We start from the raw sequence: 19,748 nt of genomic DNA, 5'->3' as shown, positions 1-19,748 counted from the left end.
AGAGTCAGAGACAGAGACAGAATGAGAGACAGAATGAGTGAGAGAGAGAGAGAAGAGAGTCAGAGACAGAGACAGAATGAGAGAGAGAGAGAGAGAGACAGAGAGAGAATGAGAGAGAGAGAGAGAGACAGAGACAGAGACAGAGACAGAGACAGAATGAGAGAGAGAGAGAGAGAGAGACAGAATGAGAGAGAAAGAGAGAGAGAAAGAGACAGAGAGAAAGAAGAGAGGGAGAAGAGAGGGAGACATGATGACTTGTCACATACATTGATATTCACACGTTACACCTACCCTTACATGTACACGCACACACACACACACACACACACGCACACGCACACACGCCCACACACAATCACACGGAACACATCTCACCTTCCGTGAAAACGTCTGGCTCCATTATTCCGTATGAAGAAAGAGGAAAATAGTAGGTAACCTTCGGTGAATCCCCCTATAATCCATTCTGACAACGTTCGAGGGCTGAGGGCAGGAAGCAGTACAGGATAAATAACTCTTATTTCCTCACAGGATGGACAGATAGCAACTCACAGAACATTTTTAGTGAGTGATCCCTGCAGATCAAAAGCAGAATAGTAATCTGACTTGAACCAACGACCTTGATGTTGCAAGCACCACGCTCTATCAACTGAGACACACAGAAAGTCACAGTCTGAACAGGCAGCTAAAACTAGAACAGGGCTGGGATGTGGACACAGAGGGCTGGGATGTGGACACACAGGGCTGGGATGTGGACACAGGGCTGGGATGTGGACACACAGGGCTGGGATGTGGAGACACAGAGGGCTGGGATGTGGAGACACAGAGGGCTGGGATGTGGACACACAGGGCTGGGATGTGGACACACAGGGCTGACATGTGGACACACAGGGCTGGGATGTGGAGACACAGGGCTGGGATGTGGAGACACAGGGCTGGGATGTGCACACAGAGAGCTGGGATGTGGACACAGAGAGTTGGGATGTGGACACACAGGGCTGGGATGTGGACACACAGGGCTGGGATGTGGACACAGGGCTGGGATGTGGACACACAGGGCTGGGATGTGGACACACAGGGCTGGGATGTGGACACACAGGGCTGGGATGTGGACACAGGGCTGGGATGTGGACACAGGGCTGGGATGTGGACACACAGGGCTGGGATGTGGACACACAGGGCTGGGATGTGGACACAGGGCTGGGATGTGGACACACAGGGCTGGGATGTGGACACACAGGGCTGGGATGTGGACACACAGGGCTGGGATGTGGACACACAGGGCTGGGATGTGGACACAGAGGGCTGGGATGTGGACACAGGGCTGGGATGTGGACACAGGGCTGGGATGTGGACACAGAGGGCTGGGATGTGGACACAGGGCTGGGATGTGGACACAGAGCTGGGATGTGGACACAGGGCTGGGATGTGGACACACAGGGCTGGGATGTGGACACACAGGGCTGGGATGTGGACACACAGGGCTGGGATGTGAACACACAGGGCTGGGATGTGAACACACAGGGCTGGGATGTGGACACACAGGGCTGGGATGTGGACACAGGGCTGGGATGTGGACACAGGGCTGGGATGTGGACACACAGGGCTGGGATGTGGACACACAGGGCTGGGATGTGGACACAAAGGGCTGGGATGTGGACACAGGGCTGGGATGTGGACACAGGGCTGGGATGTGGACACAGGGCTGGGATGTGGACACAGGGCTGGGATGTGGACACAGGGCTGGGATGTGGACACACGGGGCTGGGATGTGGACACAGGGCTGGGATGTGTACACAGGGCTGGGATGTGGACACAGGGCTGGGATGTGGACACAGGGCTGGGATGTGGACACAGGGCTGGGATGTGGACACAGGGCTGGGATGTGGACACAGGGCTGGGATGTGGACACAGAGGGCTGGGATGTGGACACAGAGGGCTGGGATGTGGACACACAGGGCTGGGATGTGGACACAGGGCTGGGATGTGGACACAGGGCTGGGATGTGGACACAGGGCTGGGATGTGGACACAGGGCTGGGATGTGGACACAGAGGGCTGGGATGTGGACACAGAGGGCTGGGATGTGGACACACAGGGCTGGGATGTGGACACACAGGGCTGGGATGTGGACACACAGGGCTGGGATGTGGACACAGGGCTGGGATGTGGACACGGGGCTGGGATGTGGACACAGAGGGCTGGGATGTGGACACAGGGCTGTAATGTGGACACACAGAGCTGCTGTCTGACAGATACACAGAGCTGTGATGTAGACACAGTGGGCTGGCCTTCTGACAGACACACAGGGCTGGCTGTCTGACAGATACACAGGGCTGGGATGTAGACACACAGGGCTGGCCTTCTGACAGACACACAGGGCTGGCTGTCTGACAGATACACAGGGCTGGGATGTGGACACAGGGCTGGCTGTCTGACAGATACACAGAGCTGGGATGTGGACACACAGGGCTGGGATGTGGACACACAGGGCTGGCTGCCTGACAGATACACATGGCTGTGAGGTGGACACACAGGGCTGGCTGTCTGACAGATACACATGGCTGTGATGTGGACATTCTCTATTGCTTTGTTCGGATCAATAGGTGATTTGGCAACAAACAATAAACTGCTTTAAAAATATATATTTTTCAGACGCTCGTATCCAAAGCAACGTACAGTCACGACAGCATACATGTTCATACTGGTCTCCTGTTTGAACTGAACGCAGATCCCCGGTGTTGGAAGAACCAATCTCTACCACCTGAGCCACCCGGACCCATCTCTACAGGGAAAGGACTTCCTGTCAGGGATTTCACCCACACCTGGGTTCAAGTAGTATTTGTTTTCTTTAGAATACTTGAGTATTTTGATTGAGGCTTTCTTTAATACGCCAGATGGGCGTGGCTATGTGTTCTATTCCAACGGCTCATTTAAGCACCGCTAATGTATTCTAAAGAAAACACGTACTATTTGAACCCAGACGTTCTTTCAAATGGGCCAATCACTGTCCAGTTTCCACCCAGTATTGACCACTTCCCTCCCTCCCTCTCCTTCCTCGTGAAAGAGTTCTGATGTGGAGACACACACACACACACACACACACTCTCTCTCTCTCTCTCTCTCTCTCTCTCATTAATTCCTCCAGAATAATTCTGTATTCTACCGTAGTCAAGGGCTCCGTTGTCTCTGATTTTATGGGACACGCCTCGTTTAGTGCTGAATACACCGTTCTAGTCAAGTCATTTCAGGGAATGAGTTTGGGCTGACAAACGACCAATCAGTATCCAAAGTCAACCAAACACCCTCCGTTCGTCTGCTCACACCCAGATTTCTATGTCAGGCCTAGGCCCAGCTATTAGATTATAACAGCTCTATGTCAGGCCTAGGCCCAGCTATTAGATTATAACAGCTCTATGTCAGGCCTAGGCCCAGCTATTAGATTATAACAGCTCTATGTCAGACCTAGGCCCAGCTATTAGATTATAACAGCTCTATGTCAGGCCTAGACCCAGCTATTAGTTTATAACAGCTCTATGTCAGGCCTAGGCCCAGCTATTAGATTATAACAGCTCTATGTCAGGCCTAGACCCAGCTATTAGTTTATAACAGCTCTATGTCAGACCTAGACCCAGCTATTAGTTTATAACAGCTCTATGTCAGGCCTAGACCCAGCTATTAGTTTATAACAGCTCTATGTCAGGCCTAGACCCAGCTATTAGTTTATAACAGCTCTATGTCAGACCTAGACCCAGCTATTAGTTTATAACAGCTCTATATCAGACATAGACCCAGCTATTAGTTTATAACAGCTCTATATCAGACCTAGACCCAGCTATTAGTTTATAACAGCTCTATGTCAGGCCTAGACCCAGCTATTAGTTTATAACAGCTCTATGTCAGGCCTAGACCCAGCTATTAGTTTATAACAGCTCTATGTCAGGCCTAGACCCAGCTATTAGTTTATAACAGCTCTATGTCAGACCTAGACCCAGCTATTAGTTTATAACAGCTCTATGTCAGGCCTAGACCCAGCTATTAGTTTCCCACAGCTCTATATCAGGCCTAGACCCAGCTATTAGTTTATAACAGCTCTATGTCAGACCTAGGCCCAGCTATTAGTTTATAACAGCTCTATGTCAGACCTAGACCCAGCTATTAGTTTATAACAGCTCTATGTCTGACATAGACCCAGCTATTAGTTTATAACAGCTCTATGTCAGGCCTAGACCCAGCTATTAGTTTATAACAGCTCTATGTCAGGCCTAGACCCAGCTATTAGTTTATAACAGCTCTATATCAGACCTAGACCCAGCTATTAGTTTATAACAGCTCTATATCAGACCTAGACCCAGCTATTAGTTTATAACAGCTCTATATCAGACCTAGACCCAGCTATTAGTTTATAACAGCTCTATATCAGACCTAGACCCAGCTATTAGTTTATAACAGCTCTATATCAGACCTAGACCCAGCTATTAGTTTATAACAGCTCTATATCAGACCTAGACCCAGCTATTAGTTTCCCACAGCTCTATGTCAGACATAGACCCAGCTATTAGTTTATAACAGCTCTATATCAGACCTAGACCCAGCTATTAGTTTATAACAGCTCTATGTCAGGCCTAGACCCAGCTATTAGTTTATAACAGCTCTATGTCAGACCTAGACCCAGCTATTAGTTTATAACAGCTCTATGTCAGACCTAGACCCAGCTATTAGTTTATAACAGCTCTATATCAGACCTAGACCCAGCTATTAGTTTATAACAGCTCTATGTCAGGCCTAGACCCAGCTATTAGTTTATAACAGCTCTATGTCAGACCTAGACCCAGCTATTAGTTTATAACAGCTCTATATCAGACCTAGACCCAGCTATTAGTTTATAACAGCTCTATGTCAGGCCTAGACCCAGCTATTAGTTTATAACAGCTCTATGTCAGACCTAGACCCAGCTATTAGTTTATAACAGCTCTATGTCTGACCTAGGCCCAGCTTTTAGTTTCCCACAGCTCTATGTCAGGCCTAGACCCAGCTATTAGTTTATAACAGCTCTATGTCAGGCCTAGACCCAGCTATTAGTTTATAACAGCTCTATGTCAGACCTAGACCCAGCTATTAGTTTATAACAGCTCTATGTCAGGCCTAGACCCAGCTATTAGTTTATAACAGCTCTATATCAGACCTAGACCCAGCTACTAGTTTCCCAATGATAAATATTCCACTTACTGTTGCCAGCAGGTATCTACATGGACACAGATTTCACGTACTGGCTCTAAAAGCACCTGACTCATCTTAGACTTTTATATAAGAGGAAGTGTGCATTCCAAATGGTACTTTGATCCCCTGTCTAGTGCACTACTATTGACCAGGGCCCTATGGGTGGTGTACTACTATTGACCAGAGCCCTATGGGTAGTGCACTACTATTGACCAGGGCCCTATGGGTGGTGTACTACTATTGACCAGAGCCCTATGGGTGGTGCACTACTATTGACCAGGGCCCTATGGGTAGTGCACTAATATTAACCAGGGCCCTATGGGTAGTGTACTACTATTGACCAGGGCCCTATGGGTGGTGCACTACTATTGACCAGGGCCCTATGGGTGGTGCACTACTATTGACCAGGGCCCTATGGGTGGTGCACTACTATTAACCAGGGCCCTATGGGTGGTGTACTACTATTGACCAGGGCCCTATGGGTAGTGCACTACTATTAACCAGGGCCCTATGGGTGGTGTACTACTATTGACCAGGGCCCTATGGGTAGTGCACTACTATTGACCAGGGCCCTATGGGTAGTGTACTACTATTGACCAGGGCCCTATGGGTAGTGTACTACTATTGACCAGGGCCCTATGGGTGGTGTACTACTATTGACCAGGGCCCTATGGGTAGTGTACTACTATTGACCAGGGCCCTATGGGTAGTGTACTACTATTGACCAGGGCCCTATGGGTGGTGTACTACTATTGACCAGAGCCCTATGGGTGGTGCACTACTATTGACCAGGGCCCTATGGGTAGTGCACTAATATTAACCAGGGCCCTATGGGTAGTGTACTACTATTGACCAGGGCCCTATGGGTGGTGTACTACTATTGACCAGGGCCCTATGGGTAGTGCACTACTATTGACCAGGGCCCTATGGGTGGTGCACTACTATTAACCAGGGCCCTATGGGTGGTGTACTACTATTGACCAGGGCCCTATGGGTAGTGCACTACTATTAACCAGGGCCCTATGGGTGGTGTACTACTATTGACCAGGGCCCTATGGGTAGTGCACTACTATTGACCAGGGCCCTATGGGTAGTGTACTACTATTGACCAGGGCCCTATGGGTAGTGTACTACTATTGACCAGGGCCCTATGGGTGGTGTACTACTATTGACCAGGGCCCTATGGGTAGTGTACTACTATTGACCAGGGCCCTATGGGTAGTGTACTACTATTGACCAGGGCCCTATGGGTGGTGTACTACTATTGACCAGGGCCCTATGGGTAGTGCACTACTATTGACCAGAGCCCTATGGGTAGTGCACTACTATTGACCAGGGCCCTATGGGTGGTGTACTACTATTGACCAGAGCCCTATGGGTGGTGCACTACTATTGACCAGGGCCCTATGGGTAGTGCACTACTATTAACCAGGGCCCTATGGGTAGTGTACTACTATTGACCAGGGCCCTATGGGTGGTGTACTACTATTGACCAGGGCCCTATGGGTAGTGCACTACTATTGACCAGGGCCCTATGGGTGGTGCACTACTATTAACCAGGGCCCTATGGGTGGTGTACTACTATTGACCAGGGCCCTATGGGTGGTGCACTACTATTGACCAGGGCCCTATGGGTGGTGTACTACTATTGACCAGGGCCCTATGGGTGGTGCACTACTATTGACCAGGGCCCTATGGGTGGTGTACTACTATTGACCAGGGCCCTATGGGTAGTGCACTACTATTAACCAGGGCCCTATGGGTGGTGTACTACTATTGACCAGGGCCCTATGGGTAGTGCACTACTATTGACCAGGGCCCTATGGGTAGTGTACTACTATTGACCAGGGCCCTATGGGTAGTGTACTACTATTGACCAGGGCCCTATGGGTGGTGTACTACTATTGACCAGGGCCCTATGGGTAGTGTACTACTATTGACCAGGGCCCTATGGGTAGTGTACTACTATTGACCAGGGCCCTATGGGTGGTGTACTACTATTGACCAGGGCCCTATGGGTAGTGTACTACTATTGACCAGGGCCCTATGGGTAGTGTACTACTATTGACCAGGGCCCTATGGGTAGTGTACTACTATTGACCAGGGCCCTATGGGTGGTGTACTACTATCGACCAGGGCCCTATGGGTGGTGTACTACTATTGACCAGGGCCCTATGGGTGGTGCACTACTATTGACCAGGGCCCTATGGGTAGTGTACTACTATTGACCAGGGCCCTATGGGTGGTGTACTACTATTGACCAGGGCCCTATGGGTGGTGTACTACTATTGACCAGGGCCCTATGGGTGGTGTACTACTATTGACCAGGGCCCTATGGGTGGTGTACTACTATTGACCAGGGCCCTATGGGTGGTGTACTACTATTGACCAGGGCCCTATGGGTGGTGTACTACTATTGACCAGGGCCCTATGGGTGGTGCACTACTATTGACCAGGGCCCTATGGGTGGTGTACTACTATTGACCAGGGCCCTATGGGTGGTGTACTACTATTGACCAGGGCCCTATGGGTGGTGTACTACTATTGACCAGGGCCCTATGGGTGGTGCACTACTATTGACCAGGGCCCTATGGGTGGTGCACTACTATTGACCAGGGCCCTATGGGTAGTGTACTACTATTGACCAGGGCCCTATGGGTAGTGTACTACTATTGACCAGGGCCCTATGGGTGGTGTACTACTATTGACCAGGGCCCTATGGGTGGTGTACTACTATTGACCAGGGCCCTATGGGTGGTGTACTACTATTGACCAGGGCCCTATGGGTGGTGTACTACTATTGACCAGGGCCCTATGGGTGGTGCACTACTATTGACCAGGGCCCTATGGGTGGTGCACTACTATTGACCAGGGCCCTATGGGTAGTGTACTACTATTGACCAGGGCCCTATGGGTAGTGTACTACTATTGACCAGGGCCCTATGGGTGGTGTACTACTATTGACCAGGGCCCTATGGGTAGTGTACTACTATTGACCAGGGCCCTATGGGTAGTGTACTACTATTGACCAGGGCCCTATGGGTGGTGTACTACTATTGACCAGAGCCCTATGGGTGGTGCACTACTATTGACCAGGGCCCTATGGGTAGTGCACTAATATTAACCAGGGCCCTATGGGTAGTGTACTACTATTGACCAGGGCCCTATGGGTGGTGTACTACTATTGACCAGGGCCCTATGGGTAGTGCACTACTATTGACCAGGGCCCTATGGGTGGTGCACTACTATTAACCAGGGCCCTATGGGTGGTGTACTACTATTGACCAGGGCCCTATGGGTAGTGCACTACTATTAACCAGGGCCCTATGGGTGGTGTACTACTATTGACCAGGGCCCTATGGGTAGTGCACTACTATTGACCAGGGCCCTATGGGTAGTGTACTACTATTGACCAGGGCCCTATGGGTAGTGTACTACTATTGACCAGGGCCCTATGGGTGGTGTACTACTATTGACCAGGGCCCTATGGGTAGTGTACTACTATTGACCAGGGCCCTATGGGTAGTGTACTACTATTGACCAGGGCCCTATGGGTGGTGTACTACTATTGACCAGGGCCCTATGGGTAGTGCACTACTATTGACCAGAGCCCTATGGGTAGTGCACTACTATTGACCAGGGCCCTATGGGTGGTGTACTACTATTGACCAGAGCCCTATGGGTGGTGCACTACTATTGACCAGGGCCCTATGGGTAGTGCACTACTATTAACCAGGGCCCTATGGGTAGTGTACTACTATTGACCAGGGCCCTATGGGTGGTGTACTACTATTGACCAGGGCCCTATGGGTAGTGCACTACTATTGACCAGGGCCCTATGGGTGGTGCACTACTATTAACCAGGGCCCTATGGGTGGTGTACTACTATTGACCAGGGCCCTATGGGTGGTGCACTACTATTGACCAGGGCCCTATGGGTGGTGTACTACTATTGACCAGGGCCCTATGGGTGGTGCACTACTATTGACCAGGGCCCTATGGGTGGTGTACTACTATTGACCAGGGCCCTATGGGTAGTGCACTACTATTAACCAGGGCCCTATGGGTGGTGTACTACTATTGACCAGGGCCCTATGGGTAGTGCACTACTATTGACCAGGGCCCTATGGGTAGTGTACTACTATTGACCAGGGCCCTATGGGTAGTGTACTACTATTGACCAGGGCCCTATGGGTGGTGTACTACTATTGACCAGGGCCCTATGGGTAGTGTACTACTATTGACCAGGGCCCTATGGGTAGTGTACTACTATTGACCAGGGCCCTATGGGTGGTGTACTACTATTGACCAGGGCCCTATGGGTAGTGTACTACTATTGACCAGGGCCCTATGGGTAGTGTACTACTATTGACCAGGGCCCTATGGGTAGTGTACTACTATTGACCAGGGCCCTATGGGTGGTGTACTACTATCGACCAGGGCCCTATGGGTGGTGTACTACTATTGACCAGGGCCCTATGGGTGGTGCACTACTATTGACCAGGGCCCTATGGGTAGTGTACTACTATTGACCAGGGCCCTATGGGTGGTGTACTACTATTGACCAGGGCCCTATGGGTGGTGTACTACTATTGACCAGGGCCCTATGGGTGGTGTACTACTATTGACCAGGGCCCTATGGGTGGTGTACTACTATTGACCAGGGCCCTATGGGTGGTGTACTACTATTGACCAGGGCCCTATGGGTGGTGTACTACTATTGACCAGGGCCCTATGGGTGGTGCACTACTATTGACCAGGGCCCTATGGGTGGTGTACTACTATTGACCAGGGCCCTATGGGTGGTGTACTACTATTGACCAGGGCCCTATGGGTGGTGTACTACTATTGACCAGGGCCCTATGGGTGGTGCACTACTATTGACCAGGGCCCTATGGGTGGTGCACTACTATTGACCAGGGCCCTATGGGTAGTGTACTACTATTGACCAGGGCCCTATGGGTAGTGTACTACTATTGACCAGGGCCCTATGGGTGGTGTACTACTATTGACCAGGGCCCTATGGGTGGTGTACTACTATTGACCAGGGCCCTATGGGTGGTGTACTACTATTGACCAGGGCCCTATGGGTGGTGTACTACTATTGACCAGGGCCCTATGGGTGGTGCACTACTATTGACCAGGGCCCTATGGGTGGTGCACTACTATTGACCAGGGCCCTATGGGTGGTGTACTACTATTGACCAGGGCCCTATGGGTAGTGCACTACTATTAACCAGGGCCCTATGGGTGGTGTACTACTATTGACCAGGGCCCTATGGGTAGTGCACTACTATTGACCAGGGCCCTATGGGTAGTGTACTACTATTGACCAGGGCCCTATGGGTAGTGTACTACTATTGACCAGGGCCCTATGGGTGGTGTACTACTATTGACCAGGGCCCTATGGGTAGTGTACTACTATTGACCAGGGCCCTATGGGTAGTGTACTACTATTGACCAGGGCCCTATGGGTGGTGTACTACTATTGACCAGGGCCCTATGGGTAGTGTACTACTATTGACCAGGGCCCTATGGGTAGTGTACTACTATTGACCAGGGCCCTATGGGTAGTGTACTACTATTGACCAGGGCCCTATGGGTGGTGTACTACTATTGACCAGGGCCCTATGGGTGGTGTACTACTATTGACCAGGGCCCTATGGGTGGTGCACTACTATTGACCAGGGCCCTATGGGTAGTGTACTACTATTGACCAGGGCCCTATGGGTGGTGTACTACTATTGACCAGGGCCCTATGGGTGGTGTACTACTATTGACCAGGGCCCTATGGGTGGTGTACTACTATTGACCAGGGCCCTATGGGTGGTGTACTACTATTGACCAGGGCCCTATGGGTGGTGTACTACTATTGACCAGGGCCCTATGGGTGGTGTACTACTATTGACCAGGGCCCTATGGGTGGTGCACTACTATTGACCAGGGCCCTATGGGTGGTGTACTACTATTGACCAGGGCCCTATGGGTGGTGTACTACTATTGACCAGGGCCCTATGGGTGGTGTACTACTATTGACCAGGGCCCTATGGGTGGTGCACTACTATTGACCAGGTCCCTATGGGTGGTGCACTACTATTGACCAGGGCCCTATGGGTAGTGTACTACTATTGACCAGGGCCCTATGGGTAGTGTACTACTATTGACCAGGGCCCTATGGGTGGTGTACTACTATTGACCAGGGCCCTATGGGTGGTGTACTACTATTGACCAGGGCCCTATGGGTGGTGTACTACTATTGACCAGGGCCCTATGGGTGGTGTACTACTATTGACCAGGGCCCTATGGGTGGTGCACTACTATTGACCAGGGCCCTATGGGTGGTGCACTACTATTGACCAGGGCCCTATGGGTAGTGTACTACTATTGACCAGGGCCCTATGGGTAGTGTACTACTATTGACCAGGGCCCTATGGGTGGTGTACTACTATTGACCAGGGCCCTATGGGTGGTGTACTACTATTGACCAGGGCCCTATGGGTGGTGCACTACTATTGACCAGGGCCCTATGGGTGGTGTACTACTATTGACCAGGGCCCTATGGGTGGTGCACTACTATTGACCAGGGCCCTATGGGTGGTGTACTACTATTGACCAGGGCCCTATGGGTGGTGCACTACTATTGACCAGGGCCCTATGGGTGGTGTACTACTATTGACCAGGGCCCTATGGGTGGTGCACTACTATTGACCAGGGCCCTATGGGTGGTGCACTACTATTGACCAGGGCCCTATGGGTAGTGTACTACTATTGACCAGGGCCCTATGGGTAGTGTACTACTATTGACCAGGGCCCTATGGGTGGTGTACTACTATTGACCAGGGCCCTATGGGTGGTGTACTACTATTGACCAGGGCCCTATGGGTGGTGCACTACTATTGACCAGGGCCCTATGGGTGGTGTACTACTATTGACCAGGGCCCTATGGGTGGTGCACTACTATTGACCAGGGCCCTATGGGTGGTGTACTACTATTGACCAGGGCCCTATGGGTGGTGCACTACTATTGACCAGGGCCCTATGGGTGGTGTACTACTATTGACCAGGGCCCTATGGGTGGTGCACTACTATTGACCAGGGCCCTATGGGTGGTGTACTACTATTGACCAGGGCCCTATGGGTGGTGCACTACTATTGACCAGGGCCCTATGGGTGGTGTACTACTATTGACCAGGGCCCTATGGGTGGTGCACTACTATTGACCAGGGCCCTATGGGTGGTGTACTACTATTGACCAGGGCCCTATGGGTGGTGCACTACTATTGACCAGGGCCCTATGGGTGGTGTACTACTATTGACCAGGGCCCTATGGGTGGTGCACTACTATTGACCAGGGCCCTATGGGTAGTGTACTACTATTGACCAGGGCCCTATGGGTGGTGTACTACTATTGACCAAGGCCCTATGGGTGGTGTACTACTATTGACCAGGGCCCTATGGGTGGTGCACTACTATTGACCAGGGCCCTATGGGTGGTGCACTACTATTGACCAGGGCCCTATGGGTAGTGCACTACTATTGACTACAATAGTTACAGGACCTACAGGACCAAAATATGCAATAATACATTTACATTTACATTTAAGTCATTTAGCAGAATACCACTAGCTATCACAGGGATCGATAGTACTACGTCTCAGCCCTGGTGGTTCAGAAGGGATTCTAACTACTACGTCTCAGCCCTGGTGGTTTTAGAAGGGATTCTAACTACTACGTCTCAGCCCTGGTGGTTTAGAAGGGATTCTAACTACTACGTCTCAGCCCTGGTGGTTTAGAAGGGATTCTAACTACTCCGTCTCAGCCCTGGTGGTTTCAGAAGGGATTCTAACTACTACGTCTCAGCCCTGGTGGTTTCAGAAGGGATTCTAACTACTACGTCTCAGGCCTGGTGGTTTAGAAGGGATTCTAACTACTACGTCTCAGCCCTGGTGGTTTTAGAAGGGATTCTAACTACTACGTCTCAGCCCTGGTGGTTTTAGAAGAGATTCTAACTACTACGTCTCAGCCCTGGTGGTTTAGAAGCTAGCATCTTGCAGTAAGAGCCCTTTGTGTTGTCACTGGTCTGCACTAACTATTGATCTTGTGGAATTGTCATTGTTTAATGTTTCATGAACTTATTGCATGACAAATCCTACTGGAGCTTGGCAATGGCTGAGTCCCGAATGGCACCCCATCTCCTGTATAACGCACTACTTTTGATCAGAGTCGTATGGGCCTTGGTCGTGCACTGTAGGGAAGGAGGTGCCATTTGTGATGTGGAACAATATCTCAACAGCAGTCACATAAAAAATGCTGTCCTTTTGTTTGTGGGAGCCAAAGAAGAGAAGACTGGGATTATAGAGATCTCAGAGAGAGAGAGAGAGAGAGAGAGAGCGAGAGATCTCAGAGAGAGAGAGAGATATTATTTTGTCCATCATATTCTCCTTATGTTATTTTGTCGTGTTGCTAGTCTAATATATGCTCTCTCTCTCTCTCTCTCTCTCTCTCTCTCTCTGCTATGTAAAGTGTTTACAATGCGGAGGGGAGAAAACGCTTCTGATAGATGTGTACCAGCTGTTATCACAGCAGACGTCCAAGCACAACTCCATGACTAATCACTTTAGTTTATCAAGACAAAACCCACTCCTCACTAATTACCCACACAATGAATTACACTGTTTGGGCTTCATCCCAAATGGCACCCTATTACCTATTTTGACCAAAACCCATAGAGTAGTGCACTACTTTTGACCAAAACCCATAGAGTAGTGCACTACTTTTGACCAGAACCCATAGAGTAGTGCACTACTTTTGACCAGAACCCATAGAGTAATGCACTACTTTTGACCAGAACCCATAGAGTAGTGCACTACTTTTGACCAGAACCCATAGAGTAGTGCACTACTTTTGACCAGAACCCATAGAGTAGTGCACTACTTTTGACCAGAACCCATAGAGTAGTGCACTACTTTTGACCAGAACCCATAGAGTAGTGCACTACTTTTGACCAGAACCCATAGAGTAGTGCACTACTTTTGACCAGAACTGTGTTTTATGTTACAGAAGATATGTGAACTCAACCAAAACATGTTTGATTTTACAACGGGACTCTAATGTATTTATTCTGATCGCTTACAGTTTATTTACCGTTAGTCAGCACCTTTATACGAAATCATATTAGATTTTATTAAGTGGATATTGGGGTTATGGGAAAAAATAGAACAGTGGGCGAACACACAAACAGGCTGCTGTGATTCGTTGTGTAGGGCACGGCCCAATACAGTCTGTTTGGAACAGCATGGCTGACTACCGACCGGAGGACTCGTCGTTTTGTGGAGAGGACGAGGGGTCAGTAGGTCACTAAGGTCATTCAAGTGTACAACCCTCATCTTCACCACTTCTCTCAGTCCATATAGCCACATGTTGTTTACGTCAGCTTCCTGGATACAGTTACTGTAGGGAGACGCAGTTCCAAACAGTTTGGTTGTTTCGCTTTATACACCGAGTCTACAAAAACAATTAGGAACACCTTCCTAATATTGAGTTGCACCCCCTTTTGCCCTCAGAACACTACAAGGTGTCGAAAGCGGTTCCACAGGGAGGCTGGTCCATGTTGAGTCCAATGTTTCCCACAGTTGGCTGGATGCCCTTTGGATGGAGGACCATTCTTGAGCGTTGCAGTTCTTGACACAAACCGGTGTGCCTGGCACCTACTACCATACCCCCGTTCAAAGGCACTTAAATATTTTGTCTTGCCCATTCACCCTCTGAATGGCACACATACACAATCCGTATATCAATTGTCTCAAGGCTTAAAAGTCCTTATTTAACTTGTCTCCTCCCCTTCATCTACACTGATTGAAGTGGATTTAACAAGTGACATCAATAAGGGATCATAGCTTTTACCCTGGATTCACCTGGTCTGTGTATGTCATGGAAGGAGCCGTTTCCTATACTCAGTGTATATTACCATAATAGAGTATATATTATATTACCATAATGTATATTACCATAATAGAGTATATATTATATTACCATAATGCATACTACCATAATAGAGTATATATTATATTACCATAATGTATATTACCATAATATAGTATATATTATATTACCATAATGCATATTACCATAATAGAGTATATATTATATTACCATAATGCGTATTACCATAATAGAGTATATATTATATTACCATAATGCATATTACCATAATAGAGTATATATTATATTACCATAACGTATATTACCATAATATTTTATTTTCAAACTGATATTTGAAAATAAAAGAAACCTTAACAAGATAACAAATGAGATATTTGCATTAAAACATTATTTTTTTATTTTTTTAAACCTTCCATCAAGTGTTGGTGTATTGACCCTCATATCTGCGCGAAGAGGAAGTAGTTGACGAAGGAGCCGGGATTCAATCCGTTTGTGGAGATCACATTCACTGGAGACATTGTAGATGTTCAAATCTCGATTGAAACCTGAAATTAGTATAATTAACCCAATTCTTCTACACAACAAATGTCCCATGAGTATACACACATACAGTCCATAACATTAACGATGGACATTAATAATAATGAATGAATAATGATATACACTATAATACAGTATAGTTTTAGATTAGATGGTTATTTAGTCACTGTAGAATCAGATGAAGGTGCAGTCTACAGGGAAATACTTCAGCTTTGAGCTCCAACAGTGCAGGTGTGAATGAAACAATAAAACAATTACAAGATAGATATGTTTACAACTGTGATAATGATAAATATACATTGGGTGGGCGTAAGGTTATGGTGCATTAGGCTGAGTGTAACACCGTCTGTAATGCCATGCGCTGCTCTCCTGCTTTGTCCCTGCGTCTCGTGTTGATCGATCTGCGTAGGTCGTATTTGTACTTTTTTTTTAACCATACAATTGTCCCCGGTCACCTTGTCGCGTTTATAAGCAGCATCTCTCTCTCTCATCTTCAGTTTCGCAGCAAGGCTGCCATCATTTCACGTTTTTGGATTCGGTTCGTTTTGAAAAACACCGTCGGTATCACATCATCTCTGTATTTTTTTGATGAATCCGGTGACTGAGTATGCATTGATGTTATCCCCAGAGGCAACTTGGAACGTTTTACAGTACACATGATCAAAACAGTCTTGAAACATGGATTCTGATTGATCAGACCAGCTTTGTACAGACCTGACCACGGGGAAATTCACTCTTGAGTCTTTGTTTTGTAGATGGGAAGGAGCAAAATGGAGTCCTGGTCAGATTTGCCAAAAGGAGGGCGGGAGATGGCCTTATACCCGTGTTGAAAAGGCGTGTAGCGGTGGTCTAGCGTAGAATATCCACGTGTTGGACAGTCAATGTGTTGATAGTAATTCAGGAGTACGGTTCTACAGTTTGTTCAGGGCCTACAGTTTGTTCAGGGCCTACAGTTTGTTCAGGGCCTACAGTTTGTTCAGGGCCTACAGTTTGTTCAGGGCCTACAGTTTGTTCAGGGCCTACAGTTTGTTCAGGGCCTACAGTTTGTTCAGGGCCTACAGTTTGTTCAGGGCCTACAGTTTGTTCAGGGCCTACAGTTTGTTCAGGGCCTACCGTTTGTTCAGGGCCTACAGTTTGTTCAGGGCCTACCGTTTGTTCAGGGCCTACCGTTTGTTCAGGGCCTACAGTTTGTTCAGGGCCTACAGTTTGTTCAGGGCCTACAGTTTGTTCAGGGCCGACAGTTTGTTCAGGGTCTAATGAAGATCTTTGAGAGCCTTTTTGGGTCGGGTGTCTGACCGTAGAGATCCTTTTGTTGTTTCGTCAAGTGTTTCATATCTTATTAATACGAGGAAATATGAACACTTACCACACTGCACCGTGGTCCTCTTCTCCTTCTCCCGACGACGGTCGTGACAACGGGATGTGTACACAGCCGTGGCGAAAATCCCTGAAAACTCGCTCGGAAGGTAAAAACGGTGACATTTGATGACCAAGTATTCCATCTCGGGAGAGCAGAAGCTCGCAAGTTCCTGTTGTACGTTTCCCCCTCACACCACATGTTGTTGCTCATAAAGCAGAGGCTCTCCACCTTTATTCTTGCTAGAGAGAGCCCGCTTGAAATCCACTTGATGAACTGTAAAACCCACTGGTTGTATATGATGTCAGAGGAAAGCCTTAGAAAAACTGAGTATGTTGCAGAATCTGATGTCCCTCTGGAAGGAGATCCTCGCTCTGAGTTCGTTTTTTCATTGAAGATGGGCGAGCAGTGTGCTCGGTAATGGAGGACGGGTCGCCTGGAATCTCACTAAGACCCCCCACCCCCCAGGTACAGTACATTAAAGTATAGTACAGTAGAGTTGAGTAGAGTACATTAGAGTACAGTACATTAAAGTATAGTACAGTAGAGTTGAGTAGAGTACAGTAGAGTTGAGTAGAGTACATTAGAGTACAGTACATTAAAGTACAGTACAGTAGAGTTGAGTAGAGTACAGTACAGTACAGTACAGTACATTAAAGTATAGTACAGTAGAGTTGAGTAGAGTACAGTAAAGTTGAGTAGAGTACAGTAGAGTTGAGTAGAGTACAGTACATTAAAGTATAGTATAGTACAGTAGAGTTGAGTAGAGTACAGTAGAGTTGAGTACAGTACATTAAAGTATAGTACAGTAGAGTTGAGTAGAGTACAGTACAGTAGATTAAAGTATACTACAGTAGATTAAAGTATACTACAGTAGAGTTGAGTAGAGTAGAGTACAGTAGAATACAGTGCAGTATAGTACAGTACAGTAGAGTGCAGTACATTACAATACAGTAGAGTAGAATACAGTATAGTGCAGTACAGTATAGAATGTGTACAGTATTTTGAAACGTTAAATCCTTATTCTAATATTGATTACATTTCATTTTCCCCCTCATCAATCTACACACAATACCCCATAATGACATCACAATACCCCATAACGACATCACAATACCCTATAACGACATCACAATACCCCACAATGACATCACAATACCCCATAACGACATCACAATACCCCATAATGACATCACAATACCCCATAACGACATCACAATACCCCATAATGACCAAGCAAAAATTGTTTTTTAGAAATGTTTTATTCAGTATTCAGACCCTTTACTCAGTACTTTGTTGAAGCACCTTTGGCAGCGATTACAGCCTATACTCTTCTTCGGTATGACGCTACAAGCCTGTATTTAGGGAGTTTCCCCCAATCTTCTCTGCACTTCCTCTCAAGCTCTGTCAGGTTGGATGGGGAGCGTCGCTGCACAGTTATTTTCAGGTCTGTGTACAGTATCTGTCCAGTACAGTATAGTACATTATAGTACAGTATATTACAGTATAGTACAGTATATAACAGTATAGTATGTGTAGAGTATAGTACAGTATAGTACATCATAGTATAGTATGGTCTAGTATGTGTACAGTATAGTACATTATAGTATGTGTGCAATATAGTATAGTACAGTGTAGTAAAGTACAATATGTGTACAGTATAGTACAGTATGTTTACAGTATAGTATGTGTACAGTATATTATGTGTACATTATAGGACAGTATAGTACAGTATATGAACTTAATCATTCCAAGATGGCGTAGTAGTCAGACGTCTTTGTCCTGTCGTGTCCCTTGTATATATCTTTTTCTTCGCATATCTTTTAAAAACATTTTCCTAAACCTCAATTTCTAAATGCTCTCCTGCAACCCGCCTCATCTAATGTGGCGTGGATCTGCTTTTCTTCTAAAATATTTCTATGTACTTTGGATCTGGAATCCCTCAACTGAGGCTAGCCAGCTAACTACCTACCAGCTATCAGTTAGCAAACCATTGCTAGCGGTCATCAGCTAATCTTTAGCTCGGAAAGCTCTCGCCAGTTGGAACAACGCGACTCAAACCAGAGCATAACGGACCTATTTCTCTCCATATCCCCGGATTCCTATCGCAAACTCTGAACATTTTCATCTGGATCTTCGCAACTAGCTAACCGCAATCCCGGGTGACTACTCCTGGCTAGCGTTTCCATCCCGGAGCAAGCACCAATTAGCCTGAAGCTAGCCCGGCCAGGGTTCCTGTGGAACCACCGAAGCCCACTCCTGGGCAACAATATCCAAACCCCTTCTACTGCCGGTACGGGGCACGGAACCCCGCTGATCCTCTACGACTGGAATACCGACATAATCTGCCCGAGGATTCCAACAGGCCCCTCAGGCGCGACGTCCGCTGAAGGCCCATTCTGCTAACCGCGACCTGCTAGCTACCTAGAGCTACTTGGAACCCTACTAATTCCATGACTGGTCTACCACCATCGTATCGACGCCACCACACAAAGAGGCAAAAACAGACTTACCCCCATCGCGACGTCCCCCAAAGGCAAACTGCTAGCTTGCTTTCCCCAGTTTGCTAACTGCTAGCTTGCCTGCCCCGGTCTGCTAACTGCTAGCTTGCCAGGCCCGGCCTACTAACTGTTAGCTTGTTAGCACCGGCCTGCTAACTGTCTGAATCGCCGTGTCCCCAGTCAGCCCAACCA

At 47.9% G+C, this 19,748-nt stretch overlaps 1 protein-coding gene across 1 annotated transcript in view; it reads right to left on the bottom strand.

Moving 5' to 3' along the window:
• Positions 1–663: 663 nt before the first annotated feature.
• The window catches only part of LOC139548512 (splicing factor 3A subunit 2-like), an 82,224-nt gene continuing 63,139 nt past the window's right edge, over positions 664–19,748 (bottom strand). Inside the window, exon 2 of the mRNA XM_071358203.1 lies at positions 664–1,894. Coding sequence (XP_071214304.1) covers positions 664–1,894 — 1,231 coding nt within the window. The remainder of the gene's footprint in view (positions 1,895–19,748) is intronic.

Source organism: Salvelinus alpinus, chromosome 21, assembly GCF_045679555.1.
Source record: "Salvelinus alpinus chromosome 21, SLU_Salpinus.1, whole genome shotgun sequence".
NCBI classification, from domain to species: domain Eukaryota; kingdom Metazoa; phylum Chordata; class Actinopteri; order Salmoniformes; family Salmonidae; genus Salvelinus; species Salvelinus alpinus.
This window is presented reverse-complemented; position numbering and strand designations above follow the sequence as displayed.